General features: G+C 38.7%; 1 protein-coding gene across 2 annotated transcripts in view; it reads right to left on the reverse strand.

The window, feature by feature from the left end:
• Positions 1–229: 229 nt before the first annotated feature.
• Eda2r (ectodysplasin A2 receptor) overlaps positions 230–21,419 on the reverse strand; it is a 52,520-nt gene continuing 31,330 nt past the window's right edge. The window contains exons 5-8 of one of the 2 annotated variants that reach the window (XM_060374536.1): positions 11,599–11,684; positions 9,819–9,983; positions 5,227–5,602; positions 230–3,799 (exon numbers count right to left, since the gene is read on the reverse strand). In XM_060374536.1, coding sequence (XP_060230519.1) covers positions 5,253–5,602; positions 9,819–9,983; positions 11,599–11,684 — 601 coding nt within the window. In that variant the 3' untranslated portion in view covers positions 230–3,799; positions 5,227–5,252. Of the gene's footprint in view, positions 3,800–5,226; positions 5,609–9,818; positions 9,984–11,598; positions 11,685–21,419 lie in introns of both variants that reach the window. The other variant, XM_060374534.1, reaches the window with a different exon arrangement.

Below are 21,419 nucleotides of genomic sequence, written 5' to 3' on the forward strand. Positions count from 1 at the left end.
CATCTGGTAGATCTGTAGTCAAACAAGATTCTAAATGTCATAAACAATTTGAAAGCAGGAGAATTTAGACTATAACCCAGATCTTCTGGGTTACAAGTCAGAATCTCCTTAGTCCTGATGCTACAACAAATTATTAGAAACATATTTCTTTCTGTACTGACTGAGTAGAGACATAAAACAATGAAATGACTCACACCAGTTCTCTGAAAGCAGAGATATAAAAAAGGCATTTGGATGTACTTCTGTTTATTAATATGAATTGTTTACAGATTCTTATAAACCAAACACAATTTTTCAGAATCCACACATGCGCATATGGCTCAAAATTTTTAACAGAATCTCTATAAATAGCTCATTTTAAGGAAAACAACAATTAAGATCTACCTACATTAAACATAAATGACCAAAGACCTTGGCAATAAATTGAATGAGAGCTATGAGGCTGACATCTCAGTATGGCAGGGCTGTTTTTGGGGGAGAGTGGTATAGTATTGACATTATTACTTAAAACCTAATATTAACACCCTTAGGGAAGAAAGTGTTCTTCCATACTATGTACAACCTTTCAAAATTCCAGGAAAATTTTAAGTGGAGGAAAAAAGTGAACCTTGAAGTCTGACTCATTTCCACCAAAAAGCTACCTCTCCCTTGTAAACAATACTTTCTTTTACTAGTTCAAATATGTAAAGCCTAACTACTGTCTAGGCTCAGAATGAATAAATTTTTAAATGAATTCCTCAAATGACTTATATCACCAAATAGACGACACATAAAAACATAATATTCAAAGTTGTTCCACCTTATAAGGACACTACTGGAACCAATACACAAATATGAAATAAGCCATCCTTTATTTCACTTCTACCCAAGATACTGTAGAAAGCAAAGCAAAACAAGAGTAATTATCAACTGTTGATTCAAGAAAACTGGAACAAAGATGATTCTTGGTATAGGTGCTATGTACAGACACAGTTAAGTGGTGCGCCTGGGTCATTTAATTACATTGTTCTTGCTGTTTTATCATCAATTTTTTTCACAGAGAAGCAGTGATGGACTTGAGTTTAAAGCAGGCACATAGTGACCTTTCAACACCTGGAACCTACTTAAACTGAATCCACCTCAAATTGGGTGTTAGTTCTTCACCAGAAGTATAGATATGACTAATTAAAGCTGGTGAGATACGAATAAAATATCCCAGAATAAAAAATACAGAGAGCCCAAAGACCAAGGTCTGTACCTTTGCTCATTCATATTTGTTATTGCTTACATGAGACCAGGTTGCCTAGTACAGGCTTGTGATTCAAATGCTTTTAATCCCTTGAAAAGTACAATGGGACCTTTAGCATTTTTCTACTGTGCTTTTAACACACTTATGAGCTGTTTGACCTTAAGGCCCTTAATCAGCATTTGTGGATGAGCTGTTATTAAAGATACACTTAACAGAATCTGAAAAACAGAAATCTTGTATAGAACACTGTCTGTTAAGTAGAAGACATGGTGATGAAGCCCACATTTTACCTTAACCACCAAGAGCTTGTAAGGATAGAAACTAGCTGTACATGTTTCAGAAAGATTCTGAGATAAAGAAGAATAATATAATCTGCAAGAATATTTTTGAGTCTCTCTGTTCTTAAAATGTGTAAGTAAGACGTAAAGCCAAAATGTACTTTCAAAAACCATCAAATGGACAGTACATTAGGTATCAAACTGGCATATCAAAAGAAATACCCATACCTGGAGGCAACCTACACATCCTCACTTAGGTAACCCTGAATGGGTTTGGGGGTATCTTTAGAAGCCTGCTGGGTGGTTCGTTGGGGAGCTCAGACATAGGAAAAGAAAAATTGGCTCAAAATGTTCTGTAGGGTCCTGAAATCAAACTGCAGCCTGGTTTTACAAGGACCAGGAGACACATATGAAAATTCTTTTATGTTATGCTACAACTCAGGACCACTGCTCTTTGAACATCTACTGGTCCTTCCAGCAGACTTACAGAGTACTATGTTTCAAGGGAATCAAAAGGCAAGCAGAAAAATCTTAAAAACAGTATTTAAGAGCTGGTGCTAAGAAAAGTAAGAATAGTTCTTAATGAAAGATGAACTCATGTGATGTTTTCCAGTGAAAAACTCTACTACAGCCTCCAAAGCACTTAGCAGGTTACAGGCTATGGTATATTTTTTCGTGGTGGAAATGTTCCCTTTCCTTCTTTTTTTCCTTCCTCCAACCATCTTTTTCTTCTACAATGCTAGGATGAAATCTAGGACCTTGTTTATGCTAAAGGTAAGTAGTCTAACACTATCTAAATTCCTATACCTAGGGTTTTTTTTTGTGAAAAAGACTTGCAATGAAATGCAGGCTTGCTTCAAAATTCCAGTACTACTCTGCCATCTTTAAGTTGGAAGAGTACTTGTATGATCTGCTATTGTACCTTTTAAGAGTCATCCAGAAATATCAAATTATGAGAAATGACTGAAAACATTATAGACTTGCTATGCATCATTATTTCACTGAGTAATCCCTGCACTGCCTACATCAAAATATGTATAATGAGTCATGTAGATGACAACTACAATGCGAGTAATGTAAAGTTCAGCACTCAGATGTTTAGTACATCTTAACATATTTGACCATGAATAATTGTGCTTATCTTTAGTTTCTTTTTAATAAATTAAGTCACACCAGCATCCAGGATAGTTTATATTACTCCCAAGCAAAAAGATTCAGTTGCTTTACACATTTGATCATCTTTCCCCATCTAAACTGGAACTACTGTGCGGGAACAGGAACAATCTAGTGGTTCATTTTGGACATAAAGAGATACTTAAAGGTAATACATGATGGTCACATGATGAGTCCTGAGGGTCACATCTGCCATGTTCCACAAAAACAAAACAAAACAAAAACACATTATGGAGAAAAAGTTTTCAATTCATGTTAAGAAGCATGTGAAACTGGAGGTTCAGGCTTAAGAGAAATGGACTAACTATTCTCTAAGCCAAGAAAGCACCAAATGGTCCATTTAGCTCTGCAGTGCACTACCTCCTGCACCTGAGAAACTTCGGAGTCAAGACTTGACTGCAAGGGGATAAGGGTAAGAATATTAGAGTAAAAAAGATTGAAAGAAATTTAGGAAAAGACAGTTAAAAAAATCTAAAAGGCACTGATTTGAATCCCCACTAGAGAGTGTTGGTAGCCTGTCTTTGAGAATGAAGACTGTAACAAACATGCTGGTGTCACAGCTATCACAGTTATAAAAGTGTAGGACATGTGTTGTAGAATCAAGACGTCAGGCCTCCCCCCTCACTTTGTGTGTGTGGAGGTGTGTGTAGGAAGGGTGGAAGAGAGAGTCAAAGAAGAAAGCTGAAAGAGAAAGCGTGTCATATTTCTCTCTAAAGTGGTAAGTAGATGACAACATAGTCTGTATACCTCTTATTTCAGGCCTACCTGTCAAAAAATATAGGCAGAAAACTTATACAGGCAGGAAAACTCGACCCCATTCATTGTTATTCCCCTCACTGTTATAATTAAACAGAAAGAATGTGCCCAACAGTCCAGTGGCTATGGAATCTGGATCTCCATACTAGAATAAGAAAACAAACAAACAAAAAAATGTTCAAGTTCAGTCTAGGACAAATGGTGGGGAATTAATCCTCTGGTAGGATGGTGCTCTGTATACCCCATTTTTAGAGTATGGGGTTATTGTGGGACCTACATCCCAGGCCCATGCTATTGTTGCTGAATAGATGAACAGAAAAGTCGAGCAACAATCACTTGCAAGGTTGCCAAGAAGAAAAGAGACCTAGAAAAAGAGCAGAACAAGTTAGAATCCTGTGATGCAATCTGATCACCACCTTCCTCTTACTTTTCTCTAAAGGTTCAAGGTTAGACAAGTGATTTAGGACACAATAGCAGAAATAAATTACCTGGCTATGGAGATGACACACCTACCTTAGTCCAAATTAGCAAGAATAATTTCCATAAAGTTAAGTTCTAAGCACCATGTGCTTTCGAAAAATATCAAGTGGTGCTTTCCAGACAGATGTTGTCTTCAGTTCTCTAACATGGCAGAGTAGTCAGATGTGTGACTCAAGGAACAGAGCCAGAACCCATGAGTATGAGATACAATCATGCTATTTATAATGAGTTCCAATTTTTTTAGTCATAGCTGTACTACACATTGAGCAATTGTGACTGCTTGTTCACTGCAATATATGAACAAGAACTAGATAACCTCTTAATCTAAAAGTAAAGGATACAAAGTTCCAAATTCTTAAAACTTTAGAATCATTTGACATGATCCTTTTAGTGAAATTTTTCACACTTCGTCACACATAACAGTTTGTACTAAGAAATACTTTAAGGCTTTGTGTTTTTTTTTTCCCTCCAAGTTGTGTGTATATATATATATATATATATGCATACATACACACACATATATGTGGCATATTTTGAGACACACACACACATACATTTCAAAATCCAATGATGGAATTGGATGAGCTCTATAATGGAGCTGCTAATCTTGGGTTCTCATCTATTTTTGAGATTCGGTTGTTCTGTGATTTTTAAGCAAAATCACTTTTCATCTCAGTTTCTTAGTTCACACTTGCTTAAAATGAGATTAACTTATTTCTTATTTGATTACCATAGAAGGCATATGAAGTGATGATGTTTGGAAAAATATGGAGGATATAAAAGGAATTTGTAATTTGTGACTGAGTGCAGGAAAAAGAAGGGAAATCCAGCACTGTATAAACACCATAAAGCAGACATTATAACAGACATTTGCATATGTTTTCATTCAATCCTCAAAATAACTGATTAGTGGAAAGCTCTGTGTCTGAAAAAGGTAAAATAATTTGCACAAGTTCTTAAGACTTTTCAGGAATTGAGGTTTATCTGAATATAGAGCTGCATATTTGTACAAAGCTCTACGGCTTATAGACATGAAAGGAGAAAACTGAATATGACTAGTCGATAGGATGGGCTGGTTGAAGAAATTAGCATCAGGTCAACCTGCCAGGTCTGTGGATAATTGATGGGCTGAAGTCTGACGTAAAATTAGCTCTAAAGCTTAGTGCCCCAACTATTGCTTCTCCAATGTCTATCAGTCTTAGTTTCCTGCTATTCTTCCACCCAATCCCTATAAAGCAATAGAATTGGGGTTGGAAATTTGTTGAGCATGGCCCACAGTTCTGGTCTTTTAACCCTACTTTTCTAGCTCACCTCAGTAAAGTTAAAGGCTGGGAACTTCAAATGGTACATAACGCTCCGGAGCTTTCAGCTGTGTTCTCTCGCAAGTTTTCAACTCCAGTCCCGGGGGCAGAGCTGGAAAACTTTTGCAAGTCCAGCTCTGTACATTCAATGGGGGTATGGACCCATTGAGAATGGCTCTCTGAGGCACACGAAGCAATGGTAAAGGACTCCTGTGTGGGGAAGCCACGAGTGGAGCTGCAGTCGTCATCCAGGATGGAGTTAAGTGGCTTAATCTCAAAGATGCTCTCATTCACTGGAAATTCTGGACTGGTCTCCTGGCCAGTTGGCATGGGGAAAAGAGAATCTTCTTCCACTGCATTTTCAGCCTCATATTGCAAGGAACCTCCTGCAACTCGAAGCAGAAAACCACTGAGTCACCCAAAGTCAGGGTTTCTTCTCAAGAGGTTACCTTTTCCTGAGGACAAAATATGGAGGGGTGAGGGGGTGAAGGAGCCAGAGTTCCCCTTATAGGCCTGGAGGACAAGAGCACCTAGAAATGGGCTAAAATGACACATTTCAGAAACATACTTTCATTGGTGTATCGCATTAAGTCTGACAGATGCTGCATTAGGGAAGACACTTTTCTTCACGTACAGAAAAATGCATTGCAGAAAAGAAATTTTAACATGTCCCTTTCTTCCATGACCTATGGATGTTATGTAATATGGCAAAGGACCCAGACAGAATTAAGGTAGTAGATATTAAAATAAGAAGATTATATTGAATTATGCAGGTAGATTCACACACCTCCTTAAGCTAACTCATTATCTTTTTTCTCTTCCATGCTTAATGATGAACACTTTAATTTACTCACATTTTTCTAATTACTAGATGAATTCTTAGAGGAATCAGAAGGTAGAAATGACAGAGCAGTAGAGAGCTATGGCCTAAAGCAAAATCAATATACCATCCCCATTTTTAGAAATGGAAGAGAGTCATGAGTTAAAGGAGATGATCAGCCTCCCTCTAGAGCAGTGGTCCTCAACTTTCCTTTTTTTTCCTATATATTCTTTTTATTCCCATTTTAGATATGAAGTAATTGAACTTGATAGAGGGTAAACATGGTACCCAAGGCCTACACTATTGTAAAAGAGTGTCACATTCCTATTTAAACTGGATTGTAAATATAAGACATAAGTTTTAAAGATTTTGTTGAAGGATAAAATCTATAGTCCTAAAGAAGCTAAACAACAAAGAAGACCTTAGGAAAGATGCTCAATCCACACTCAAAAGGGCAAATGCAATAGACATTGGTAATAGGAAAAAACAGGGAACAGGACAGGAGCCTATCACAGAAGGCCTCTAAAAGACTCTACTGATAGAGGTATCTAAGCAGGGGCTGAGATTCATAGCCAAACTTCAGACAGAGTGCATGGAATTTTATGAAAGAAAGAGGCGAAGGAAAGATATAGAGGGCCTTCTGGAGCTCCTGTTCTCTCCAGCTCTTACTAACTCCCCCTTCTTTCATACGATTCCCTGCACTCTGCCCAAGGCTTGGCCAGGTCCTCAACTTTCCTAATGCTTGCAGTCCATTAATATCAGAGATCAAACCTCTACTCTTGCCTGATGCGTCTAAAACAAAAAGGGGGAACTGTAGAGAGCTGCGTAATGCCGCGCCTTAAAGATGGAGCTGGTTTCCGCCTTCCATCTTCCAGATGGTGAGTGCTCTCTGTCACAAACAACTCCACATTTGGCTAAGGCTGAGGATCTGGCTTGCTTCCGTGTATGTGGACCTATCTGCATTGCCCATGAGGCACGCTGGAGTTGGCTACCCAGAGGCTATTTAAGCTGTGGGCTGGCTTTCTCCAGGATCAGATGATTGTTCAAGGTTCCTGAATAAACTGCATTGAGAAGAACAAAAAAAAAAAAAAAAAAAGATCAGAAAGAAGGAGAGGAGGTCCTCCTCTGTCAGTGGACTTGGGGAGAGGCATGCATGCAGAAAGGGGGGGAGGGTGGGACCGGGAGGGGAGGAGGGAGGGGCTTATGGGGGGATACAAAAGGAATAAAGTGTAATTAATAAAAGTTAAATAAAAAATTAAGAAAAAAAATAAAGTTCCTCAAGTATGGTGACCCCCAACAATAAAATTTTCTTTGCTTTGTCATAACTCTAATTTTGCTAGTGTTGTGAGTCATAATGGTCTTAGATGACCCCTGTGAAAGAATCATTTGGCCCTCAAAATGACCCACAGATTGAGAACCCCTGTTCTGGAAGCTGTAAATGACCTTCAGCTGATAGCCAGCAAGAAAATAGGAGTATAGGACTATAGGCCTATAAATTCATGAGGGAACAAACTCCTATACAACAAAAGACAGTCTTGCCAAGTTATTGATTTGGGCCTTGTGAAGACCCAAGAAGCCTGCTAAACTTCTTAGCTTTGAAAACTGAGCTAAGCCATTAAACATGTGACAGTTTGTTACAACAATGATAAGTAACACATCCTCATGCATGAGTCTGACTCAATACTGGGTAGCAAAGTGAGTGTGTGTTCATGATTTCCGTACTGTGGATGTGATTCTATTGCTTGTTTAAATTAGTGTGAGTGCAAAAGAAAATTTCAGACAAAGTTACAAATTTCTTTGAAAATGTGGAAGGCTTTGCAGTAGTAACAATGAGGAAGAACTGACTAATGGATTCTTGATTATATGGAGATGGTCTTTCTAGTATGCCACACTCTCATTCCTTTTTCCTGCATCTACATTAGATTTACTTCATACCAACTTGACCTTCCCTACAAAGCTCTAGAATGTGTGTGTAAGTCAGTGAGTATTGATAAATATCTTTCTCACATGGAAATCACAAGAAAGCAACCTGCTTTCATGCTCATAGAAGGACACTGCGATACTGTCTTTAGGCTACAGAACGTTACTTGTTCTCTCCCAAGAAAATTATAGGGAGACAGGCAGTTTTCAGAAGTTTCATTATATTTATCTTGCTGTGATCTGGGACCCAGACATTTCATTACCCATGATACAGGATTGGGTATGAGATCTTGTGTCACATACCACCTACCAAAGACTGAATGTTTAATGAAACAGGTATAAGTGGTCCACCATTATCTGAAGTGTCTGAACTATACAAGTAGCCCCAAGGAAATCAAAGTGGAGTTGAATAAGGGTCATTGAATATCAAGAGGGGAATACTACATCTCATGAAATGCTAAATTCATCTTTGTTTAAACACTTGAGAACACACAAATAATTCATTAGTAGGCTCCAGATCAAAACTGACTAAGCAAGGTCTATGTAAGAAAGATTTTTTTCCAACATAAACAGAGTGAAGCTAAAATAAACAAAGTTGTCATGGTATCCATGCTTCTGACATGAACTGATTGGCCTGCTCTTTGATCACCTCCCCCTGAGGGGGGAGCAGCCTTACTAGGCCACAGAGGAAGACAATGCAGCCACTCCTGATGAGACCTAACAGACTAGGATCAGAAAGAAGAAAAAGAAACCCTCCCCTAGCAGTGGATTTGGGGAGGGGCATGGGAGGAGATAGGGAAGGAAGGAAGGGATTGGGAGGGGAGGAGGGAAGGAGCTACAGGGTCAATACAAAGTAAAAAAAAAGTGCAATTAAAAATAAAACAAATTAAAATTAAAAAAGAAATTCTGAGAGTTCTTGTATCTGGTAAACTCAATATCTTCCTTTACTATTACTAGTTTGACTTAGTTAATTTTTGTTTTTTCTTTGTCCGTGTTTAGTTCTCGGTCCCCTTAATTGCACTGCAGCTGCACGAGACACTGGTATTCTTGTCTGAAAGTCTGTCTTAATTAGTCCTGATGATCCCACTTCTTCCATATTTGGCCCTTAATGAATATATACTTTCTGTCTTACATTATTGGCTGGGAGAGGAAGTTGAAAACAAGTAACAATAATATCAAGACTTTAAACATGACTGTCTATCTTGATTTTTGCATAACCATCTCTTATGGCTTTGGCTAGATCTCTTTGAGCAGCAGTATTTTGGAGGACAGAAAAGTATAAGAATTTTGGTTAAAGACTATGCTTTCAGTTATCACATTCTGGTAAATTACTATACTAAAAACATTTACTACAAATCTAATCAACTTTTATTAATCATGTTTCAATTATAGCTAAATTCTCTTCAATTCTTATGTTTCAGAACCTGTTAATATATATACATATAATTATATTAATGTATGTTATATATATATATATATAAAGTTAGGAAATGGTTATTAAAACTTACCCAATCTTATTTATCACTTTGAAGATAAAAACTAAGTAAATCCTAATAATTTAGATAATTTGAGTTACACTATGATTTAAAAAATAGTTAGATGTTTGGTCTCTTGATTCCTTTACCAAGTGATTTCCCATGAAGGAAAACTTCCCATGAACCCTTAAAAATCTAATAAAACAGTCTACTTAACTTCAGGTATATTTCAGCCCTTTTGACTTCCCATGATTTTTGATGCCATCAGGATGGTTCTTATGAGAAAACAGAGCATCATTCAAGGAAGACTCATTACCTTGCAATCTCATAAAAACTTCCTTTTTTACCGAAAAGGATTCATGTGAAATGTTAAGTAGACACACTTACCACATTGACAATGTCTGTTGAAGATATGCTTGCAATATAGGAAGAAGAGGCCAAGGAAGGCAAAGGAAAACACCACTAGCAGACTGCCCATCAGTGCAACAAGTGTGGCTTCCTTAGGAGGAATAGTGTGTGCATCTACCTTCACTAAGCTCAACTGGAAGGTACCTGTAAAACAACAACAACAAAACATTGGATGAGGTCACTGAAAATGGACAGTTAGAACTCATTTTGACAAGGGACCTGAAGTTGCTTATACCACATTTTCTGCTTTAGGTCATCTCCATTAGGGCTACTATGTTCTTATCTGAGAATAGATAAAAGTATAATGAATGAATTTATACCATGCCTGCTCATATGCTGCAAGCATGGTATAAACTAGCATGACTAATGAAAAGATGCTGCATTGTGGGTTCACTCATACTATGTTTAGTAATATAACCTAAAAATATAATTAAATTAAAATGCTCATCAGTAAATACTGGATCAGTAAATCATGATTTTCCTAAGACATCATAAAAATCTTCCAATGAGTAATATAAATAATCCAGAGGAGAAAAACAAAGTAAAGAAAGGATAGCTTGGTGACCTTTCTAGAAAATGTTATAAAACAAAAATAGCACATATTGTATAAGAATATGAATATACATAAATTAATACAAACATTTAAACAGTAATGGAGTATATGGCAGAGGAATGTGCCCAGGAATTAACCATACACTCTCTGTATTCTTTACAACATTATGGTAAAGTTATCAGCAAACTCATGACCAAGGAACTTTGAGTGGAACTGATATGTGTCACTTCCATATTGAGCAAGTTAAGAGTTGTCACATCTTAACCAATTCCTTCTATAACAAATTTCTGGACAATACCTGGTCTAGCAAACACAGGCACATGATAGAAGCATGGATCTGTATATATAAATATATATATATATATATATATATATATATATACATATATATAACAAGTTAGGAAATGGTTATTAAAACTTACCGACTCTTATAATATATATATCATATATATCATATATATACCATATATATCTCATATATATATGATAGCCTAGCAAAAAACTTAATTGTTCAGAAAACTGTTTTTGTGGAGAAAAGGACAGAAGACTCAGAAAATATCTAAGAGGGAAGTTTATACTGTCTGTTCTTTTAAAAATGTGAAGAAAGTATACAAAAATTTAGTATTTATTATCTAAGAATCTCAACTAATATAGGACTTTAGCTTATGCTAATACTTATTTTTCAATAAGTCTCTTTTATATGTCATTATTTTAAGGAATACACCAATAATTTAAAGAGTATGTAAGAAGATAGACAGCAATTACAGGAAATCAGATAAATAAGTAAGTATCTATTGACTTAGGCATAGACTATATTCTAGCTCCCTTTTTCAGCTTCTGATATGGTCTAAAGCCTACGGATTTCCATATACCAGGTTTATTGAATATATTAACAATTAATAAGTGTAGAGATACTATTTTACAAATACATTGTACCATTCATTACTCCACCAAACATAGCCAAGTAGCTCACAAAGTATGAAAAATGTTTTCTCATTAGATACAGGTTTTAAGAAAAGGAAAATGAGATCCAATGATCTGAATGCTAGAAAGTTGAGATTTAATCATAGGTGATTGCCTTTTCTCAATCAATACTCCGAAGGATGGAGTGTCAATAAACATTTTCCTTCTACAAGAATAAAGAAGTCTATTGATTTTGTTGACAAACAGAGGTTTGGGTAAGAAGAGAGAAAAGTAGATACACACACTGAACCTCAGAAGAAGGAGTCTGCTTTGTACAAGGGATGCATTCTTGGTCCTGAAGGCCCCCAATGCGTGTCTTTCGGTAGAACCTGTGATCAGAGAAGAAGGGAATGGAATAGTGAAACAAGCAATTGACTTGTAACAGTCCTTCCTTCCTTAGATGATAGGGAATGTCTAAGAGTTTTTTCTTCATGGGAGGAAATACCTACCCTTGTGAGACCTCTGCCATGAGTGATTCAGTCCATCTTTTTCCTGATTCAACACATCCTATAGCTAAAAGGTCATGAGACAAGGAAGCAGTTTTATGATTCCAATTTCATGATTTCTGTGTAATCTATCTAAAGTGACATTTATTTTCAATTTTAGGCAGAATGTCACAGTGATTAAAATGTTTTTAAGTGCTCATCTGTGTTTTATAATTCCTGGATACTTTATATAGTGAAATCTAGTTAGAAATACATGGATATCTCACTCATGGAGCTTAAATAGAGCATGTTTGGATAGTTAGAATACTTTTACTATGGTCTATGAGGTTGGATGACAAAGGACATGAAATAATTAAAAGCCCCAGAGGGACTGATACTGAAAGAACCAGGCCCGACTGTCCCCACTTCAAAAAGCCACCAACCCAAGAACTAGGCCATAGGTCACCAATTCCAGGAAGAAGGCAATGGAGTCCCCTGCCCAAGGAAGAGCCTGGAGAATAACCAGTTTATTTAACTATCACCTCAAGCAACAGTTAATCAGTGAATATTGTCAGCGAGGGTGTGGTCCTGAGCTCAAGCTCTGAATAAAAAGATTCCACTACATTTGCATCAGAATTGCCTCCTCATTGTTCTTTGTGGTCCCTGAGACTTGGGCATAACATCTTGGGGAATCATCCATGATTCCCAAGACACCCAGGAACCCCCCCCTCCTGAACCAAAGGGTGGAGGACCTGCCAGTTAATGTCTTGTCTATGTCTGCTTGTCTGTGTCTGTCTCACTGTTGCTCTAGTTTCTGTGTCAGACCTCAAGAAAAAGTCTGTAATCTGTGTGGTCTGGAAAGGTTAGAGCAGATGCAGTGGACATCCATGAGCCACAGGGAGCCTGGAAGACATTCCAGACCCCTTTTGAGGGGGCGGAAGTGTCCCTGAAATTCTGTAAGAGCTAATGGAGCACCTCCAGTTTTCTGTGATCTCTGGATCTCTGAATAAGGACAAGGTGGATAGCTCCCATGGCACGGCTTTACCACTGTAGTTGTCTGGTTCTGTGTGTATCTTTCTGGTTAAATATCGTGTACGTCACAGCCTCTTTTTTGTGACTGGGACTAACTAACGACATGGTAGACTCCTTTTAACCACATAGACTTAACTCTTGCCTATTTCAGAGAGGCACGAACCATGTTCCACAGGCTCTGGTGATGGAAGTGGGGAGGAGGTTCCAAGGGATTGCTATAGTATACAGAGCCCCAGGGTTGGCACTTCTGCCACTGCTCTGGTCTCTGGTCTGACAGAGCTTGGCCTCTGTTCTGTCCTCTGGTCTGGCAGAGCCGCTGTTCTGAGTTTTCTTTTTTTTTCTTCTTCCTTCCTGCTTGTGCATGCTGTACCTGTACATTCATTTCTTGCATTTTGTGTGTGTGTATGTGTATGTGTGTTTGCTTGTGATGGTCTCTGTAAGTCTGGTGACCAAATAGCTGGTGCAGTATGTTGACTTTGCCTGCCCCATGTACAAAGTGCTACAAGCTGGTCACTGGTGGGAAACAGCCAGGAGTGGGTAGGAAGCACGAGCTCATTTCCACCTGGGTGATTGAGAAGATCCCATTGGGGAAGATGGCTATGGCAGGGATGGTGTAGGCATCAACCATGGCATGGAGCCATGTCTATCCCAAGGATTGCTGGCCCTGGGCAGCAGCTCTAGCTGAAATCATGGGGCAGAAGGAGCTTGTGCCACTGAAAAGAAAGCAGCTTGTAGAAGCCTGGTCTCAGGGAGAAAAAAAATGGTGAGCTTCCACCATGGTGGTGCCCACTTCTCTTCCATGAGTCAGCTTGAGAGGACAGAGGCGAGGAGGAAAACCAAGGAATGACTGCAGCATGTGGTGCCCTGGACAACACTCCTGCCAAGTTCCAAACACCTTCACAGATTCAACAGATAACAAAATGCTTGAAATTGCAGCTGGATGAAGTAAGAAGAGTTTTGTCTGTCTATTTTAAATGTATGTAAGGTCATGACATGTTTATTTCTGATACTAAATGGTTAATATGCTCTATCTGTCTTAGTTATACATTAACAGTTATTGGTTATACATAAACAGTTATTGTTTAAAGTTTAAATTCAAAGTCTTGTTTAGAACATATATATGTGTGCATATGTGTTAGTAACATATAGAGAAATACAAATGCTTTTAAATGGCAACCATGTGACTTGTCATGTGCTGTGATTCTGCCATCTTGAAATTGCCATGTGGTGTGGCATAGCACAAAAATATTACACAACTTTTTGGTCATAATGAATTCTATTTATCATCTTATATTCTTTTAGACTAAGAAGACAAGTCTCATTTTAAATTGGTATTGATTTTAGAGACTGAACTGTTTACACTGGTAAAATTTGGTTTTGACATTTAAAATTAAAACTATGTTTGAAGGCTACGAAACATTTTAAAGTTTATCAAATAATTTGTAATAATACCTATATAGAATATATATATATAATTATATATTATACATATATATGTATATATATACACACATATATATGCACATACATATACACAATATATGTGCATATGTATGTGCATATATATAATATATCTATATTATATATTATATATGTGTGTGTATGTATGTATGTATGTATAAATCAGGATTGTGTTTTTGAGGTATGCTGGGTGATTCAACCCTGGTTTGTGAAGGTCTGTTTAGATATGAAGTATGTACCTGGCTGCTAGTTCCTGAATGAATGGATTAATGCTGTTTCTTTCTGGTCTATAGGTTTGGTATGGCCAGAACAGTTCAAGTACAGTTTAAAACTGTTTTTTACTGTTCTATTATGCAGTTTGTTCTATTATGTAGTTTGATTAAAATGTCAGAACTTGGTCACATGAAACTGTAAATGCTGCACAGTTCTATACTTTGGGAGGTGGCAACACATGATGGCCATGTTTTCAATTGCCCACCACAGCCTGTAACAACATGTGGCTGGCCACCCTGTTGGTTCAGGAATGAAGAGGATGCAGCCATGGTTTTACTGCCATCTTTGTTAAGGGCTTACAGCTCTGTTCAGGTCCCTGTTTAGTGCTGAGTGCAACTTCTGTCCTTTAACCTTGTTGCTGTTCAGTCTTAATAATGTGGTATGGTAGGATCAGCAAGATTTGTCAGCCCCTCTACGAACTGTATGATTTCAAGTTTTGCTTTGATTTTAGTTCAGAAATATATTTAAAGTTATGCTAGTGACTTAAGTTGGTTACACTATTGAGCTTTACCTAGTCTCTTTTTTATGGTTTCAAGGTTAAGCCTAGGATGGGCAACTACAAAGTTTGCCTATGTAGATCTACTAGAAATAAGTATGGCTATAAAATGTTTAACTATAGACTATGCCAGAATTAGAGATTAAAACATTCTGTTTTGAGGGGATCCAAGATGGCGGCGATCAGCATGTACCCTTTATGAAAGGCAGAGGAAGTTGAAACTCCGAAATGGTGAGGGGAGGGGCAACTGAAATCGGAAAATCGACATTGTGGCTCCCTGAAGGAGGAGGGACACCACAAGAGCAGAGAACCTTTTGATTCAGGTCAGAAGCAGACTTATCTGTGAACGGAGAGGGGCACTTTCCTTCTTTGGCCCTCCCTCCCCCTCGGAGGAGCAGAGCCACAATGCCAGATCTTGCTGTCTGAGAACCAAGACAGCAGAAGCAGGAATACTAGCACTGCAGCCCCAGCAGCCAGCATCACTGATATATGCTCTATAATCCTGCGTGGGACCCACTCCTGTGAGCTGCAGGCCCTATCAACTCCACAGAGCCTGACTCTACAAGCCGATCAGTCCCTCAGTGGCAGATAGCGCAGCAGGCTTTGCCGCCACCAAAGTCCAGTGGACCTGCAAAACCACCCAAGGGCACCAAGCATTGAGCCAGAAGACTTTCCGGCAGGCACCTAGACATCCCAGTTCTGCAGCCATAACTGGATTCCTGGGTACAGTAGCTGCAATACCACTGAGATGTCTGAGTGCACATTTGGCTCAGCAGATTCAAACCTGCCAGTAGAGAACAGGAGGAATCCCTGTGCATTTCGATTTGACCTGATAGAGAGTGAGTGCGCTCCCAAGTGTCTACAGAGCCCCAGATCCAAGGTGCTTCTAAGCTACCTGCCAGACATCAGAAATGTCCCACCCACACATCCACGGTGGAAAACGGAGGGTTTCTTGGGAAAAGAAAACCCGGGCTCTGTGGAGCTACCAGTGGAGTTTAGGCAAATAACTCCTGGAGTTGAGTTAGAGATGATTACCAGTAGCCTTTAGGCCACTGAGGTACTCTGAGAATTTGCACACGCGATCATAACCAGCGCATGTGATAACTCTAGAGCCTGCGACCCCTTTGGGGACCACAAGGTATTCCTCCCTCACACTGAAGGCCTCTATATTGTCTAACACCCTGTCCCTTAAGACAAACTTCCCTGCCTATATGTGCACGCGCATGCACACACAAGCATACATACACACACACACACACACACACACACACACACATCACACTCATCTGCATTTGTCCTTCTGCACCCAGGGACTTTCCTCCCACAGGTACAACTGAAGCACCAACACACATGCTGAAACCATTAGATCACTCTCATCTCCCTGAAGAATTCTCCAGACAACAGAGAAAGACAGTACCAATCTGAACCACAGAATCCAAGAACAAACAGTGCAGGTTACGGTTAAGCAAATGGCCAGAGGTACACACCCAACAAAAATCAGGAAATCATGGCTTCACCAGCAACTCCCAAAATCAATGGATACTCCAATTCATCAGAAACAAGAAAATGACCTTAAATATATGCTTATCCAGTTATTAGAGTCACATACAGAGGAAACAAACAAATCTCTCAAAGAATTGGTAGCATACCTGAGTGACCCCCAAAATTCAACCAGAGAACTCCTTCAGCTGATAAACACCTTCAGCAAAGTGGACAGATACAAAATCAATTCAAAAAATTCAGAAGCCCCTTTGTATACCAAAGACAAAATGGCCAAGAAAGAAATCAAGGAAACAACACCTTTCACAATAGCCACTAATAAGATAAAGTACCTTGGGGTGACTTTAACCAAGCAGGTGAAAGACCTGTTGGAAAAAAAAAAAAAACTTCAAGTCTCTGAAGAAAGAAATTGAGGAAGATATCAGAAGATGGAAAGATCTCCAATGCCCATGGATGGGTAGGATTAACATAGTAAAAATGGCCATGCTGCCAAAAACAATCTACAGATCCAATGCAATTCTTATCAAAATACCAATACAATTCTTTACAGACCTTAAAAGACAAATTCTCAATTTCATATGGAGAAACAAAAACCCAAGAATTTCCAAAATGATCCTGTACAACAGATCATCTGGAGGTATCTCCATCCCTGATTTCAAGCTGTACTACAGTGCAATAGTAATAAAAACTACATGGTACTGGCATAGAAGCAGGAAGGTGGATCAATGGAACCGAATAGAAGATCCAGAAATAAACCCACACACCTATGAATACTTGATTTTTGAAAAAGAAGCCAAAATCATTCAATGGAAAAAAAAATACAGCATCTTCAACAAGTGGTGCTGGTCCAACTGGATGTTTACATGCAGAAAAATGAAAATAGATCCATATTTATCACCCTGTACAAAAATAAAGTCCAAATATATCAAAGACCTCAACATAAAACCAAATACACTAAATTGGTTAGAAGAAAAAGTGGGGAAGAGCCTGAAACTCATTGGCACAGGAGACAACTTCCTGAACAGAACATCAACAGCACAGGCTCTAAGAACAAAAATCAATAAATGAGACCTCATGAAAATGAAAAGCTTTTGAAAAGCAAAGGACACTGTCATCAGAACAAAATGACAGCCTACAGACTGGGAAAGGATCTTCACCAACCATATATCTGACAGAGGGCTGATATCCAGAATACATAAAGAACAAAAAAAATTAAAAAGCAATAAATCAAGCAATCCAATTAAAAATGGGGTACAGAGCTAAACAGACAATTCTCTGTAGAGGAATATAGAATAGCAGAGAAACACTTAAAGAGATGTTCAACATCCTTAGCCATCAGAGCGATGCAAATCAAAACGACCCTGAGATTTCACCTTATACCCATCAGAATGGCAAAGGGTAAAAACTCAAGTGACAATACATGCTGGAGAGGTTGTGGAGAATTGGGAACCCTCCTCCATTGCTGGTGGGAATGTAAACTTGTACAACTACTTTGGAAATCAATCTGGTGCTTTCTCAGACAATTAGAAATACTGCTTTCTCAAGATCCAGCTATACCACTCCTAGGTATATATCCAAAAGAAGTTCAAGTACACAACAAGGACATTTGCTCAACCATGTTTGTAGCAGCTTTATTCTTAATAGCCAGAAAGTGGAAACAACCCAGGTGTCCATCAAAGAGGAATGGATACAGAAATTGTGGTACATTTACAAAATGGAATACTACTCAGAAATTAAAAACAAGGAAATCATGAAATTTGCAGGCAAATGGTGGGATCTAGAAAAGATCATCCTGAGTGAGGTATCCCAGAAGCAGAAAGACACACACGGTGTTATACTCACTTATATAGACCTATAAGATATGAAAAACATACTAAAATATGTGCACCTAAAGAAGATAAACAAGAAAGAGGACCTGGAGTAAGAAGATCAATCCTCACTTAGAAAGACAAATGCGATGGACAGGGGCAATAGGAGAAAAGAAGTAACAGAACAGGAACCTACAGCAGAGGGCCTCTGAAAGACTCTACCTAGCAGTGTATCAAAACAGATATTAAGACTCATAACCAAACCTTGGGCAGAGTGCAGAGAATCATATGAAAGAACGGGGAGTAAGTATGACCCAGAGAGGACAGGACCTCACAAGAAAAATATATATCAGGGCACAGGGGCCCTCTATGAGACTGTTTCTCCAAACAAGGACTGTGTCTGGATATAACCTAGAAGCCCTGCTCAGATGTAGCCCATGGTAGCTCAGTAACCAAGTGGGTTTTCCTAGTAAGGGGAACAGGAACTATTTCTGACATGAACTCAACAGCTGGGTCTTTTACCTTTCCCACCCCCAAGATTGGACCAGTCTTGCTAGGCCACAGAGGAGGACATGGCAGCCAGTCCTGAAGATACCTGATAAGCTAGGGTCAGATGGAAGGGGAAGAGGATCTCCCTTAGCAGTGGACTTGGAAAGAGGTAGGGAGGAGATGACGGAAGGAGGGTGGGATTGTGAGGGAGGGGGCTAAGGCTGGGATACAAAGTAAATAACCTGTGATTAATATAAAAAATAAAAATTAAAAAAGAAATGTTTAACTTCCGTAGTCATCAGGGAAATGCAAATCAAAATGACTCTGAGATTCAATCTTTCGCCTATCAGAATGGCTAAGTTAGAAAACTCAAGTGACAGTACATGCTGGAGAGGATGTGGAGAAAGGAGAACAGGGAACCCTCCTCCATTGCTGGTAGGAATGTAAAGTTGAAAACCACTTTTGAAATCAATCTGGCACTTTCTCAGAAAATTAGGGATAGTGTTACCTCAAGACCCATTTATACCACTCCTAGGGATATACCAAAATAAGCTCCTCCACCATACAACAAGGCTATTTCCTCAACTATGTTCATATCAGCTTTATTCATAATACCCAGAATCTTGAAACAACACAGATGTCCCTCAACCAAAGAACGGTTAAAGACATGATTGGAATATACTCACTTATAAGCTGATTAAGCTGTATAATACAGGATAATCATACTAAAATCCACAGACCCAAAGAACTTAAATAACAAGGAGGACCTTACGGAGGATGCTTAATTCTCATTCATAAGGAAAAACAAAACAGACATTGGAAATGGGTGAAGACAATGAACAGGATCGTAGCCTACCATAGATTTCCTCTGAAAGACTCTACAAAGCAGGGTATTGACGTAAATGCTAAGACTCACAGCCAAACTTTGGTCAGAGGGCAAAGAATCTTATAGACGAAGTTGGGGATAGAAGGACCAGGAGGGAACATGAGCTCCACAAGAAAACCAAGAAAGTAAAAAAATCTGGACCCAGGAGCTCTGCAGAGAATGATATACCAACCAAGGACCATCCACAGAAAGGACCTAGACCCCCTGCTCAAATGTAGCCCATAGGAAGCTCAGTCTCCATGTGGGTGCTCTTCTAAGGGGAACAGAAACTATCTCTGATATGATCTCAGCTCCCTGCTCTTTGATCACTTCTCACTGGCAGAGCAGGGCTGCCAGGCTACAGAGGAAAAGGATCTAGGCAGTCCTAATGAGACTTGACTGGCTAGGGTCAGATGGTAGGGGAAGAGGATGCCCCTTCTCCATGGACTAGGGGAGAGGTAAGGAGGAAGAAGGAGGGTGTGTGTGACCAGGAGAATATATGGGAGGGGTCTACAATCAGAATATAAGGTGTATAAATTATAAAAAATAAAAAAGAAATTGAAAAGAAAAAAAAAATTCTGTTTTACAGAAACTCATATGCTGGCTCTCAAGCTTATGAGAGATCTGTAGAATATGACATTTTAACATGTATAAGCTTAATATAACAGACAGAGCATCCCAAAATCATGGCAGTAGCTCCCCAAAGTCTCCAAGAAGATTTGGGCACAATGACAGAGGACTTCAGCTCTGGATTGTGGTATGATAACCACTGGGCTAGATTGCCCCAACTGGCCTACTACTATGGCCCAGCCTAAACCTGACAAAACTGTGGACACCCGAATAGTCATTGTTCCACGTTGCTGAAGGCACAGTGAAGTCATACTCTCATGTTCTTCTTTTGCACAGAAAGAGTTTATTATTTACTGGGCCTGATGGCCAGCCTGCCTCTGATTGTGATGCCATGAAACCACAGGACCCAGGGACAACTGCCTGGGTGGTGGACTGACTATTCATCTCTGTCATTTTGATTGGCACACAGATTCATTTAGCTTATAATTTATCCTTCTCAGATCTCTGATCACATTGATGGCTAAGCTAAGCTAATAGTAGCTTTGCAGTTAAAGAGCTGACAATGAGATCCACTGTTAGTTCATTGGTCGATTCATTAGCGAGTTAGAACTACTAGGTATTAGATCTCTTATTTAGAAAGGAAAAAAAGGTTTGCTTGCTCACAGGCTTCATATTAACTGTCTGTGTCTTACAGTGAAAACCTGGATAAAAAAAGGAAAGTTTATGTCAGGTCTGAGGATATAAAATTTAAATAGTAAGTATCTAAAAAATTGAGGCTCTAAAGAGATGTTTCAATGTTAATAAATGAAAAGTTATGAAAAATAAAACTCTTAAAAGGTGTTTTAAAGCTGGTAAATGCAAGGAAGTTTGGAGGGTATATATAGGTATTTTAAAATTGGTAAACGTAAATTGTAACAAGTGTAAGGGTCTAAAATGATTTAAGGTATGTAAATGCAAGTTGTGATAATTAGAAAATAATTTAAGGTATATTAAATATGAAAGATATTTTAGAGTTCTCTCCCCATTTATGCTATTGTTGTACTTATGTTGTTATTAGATTGCAAATGTTCAGGGTTTTGACATTGACCAATAGGGTTCTGAAAAAATGATGGGGCCCTGACTACTTACTATTCAGCCGCATGCTC

This window comes from Meriones unguiculatus, chromosome X, assembly GCF_030254825.1.
Source record: "Meriones unguiculatus strain TT.TT164.6M chromosome X, Bangor_MerUng_6.1, whole genome shotgun sequence".
Taxonomy (NCBI): domain Eukaryota; kingdom Metazoa; phylum Chordata; class Mammalia; order Rodentia; family Muridae; genus Meriones; species Meriones unguiculatus.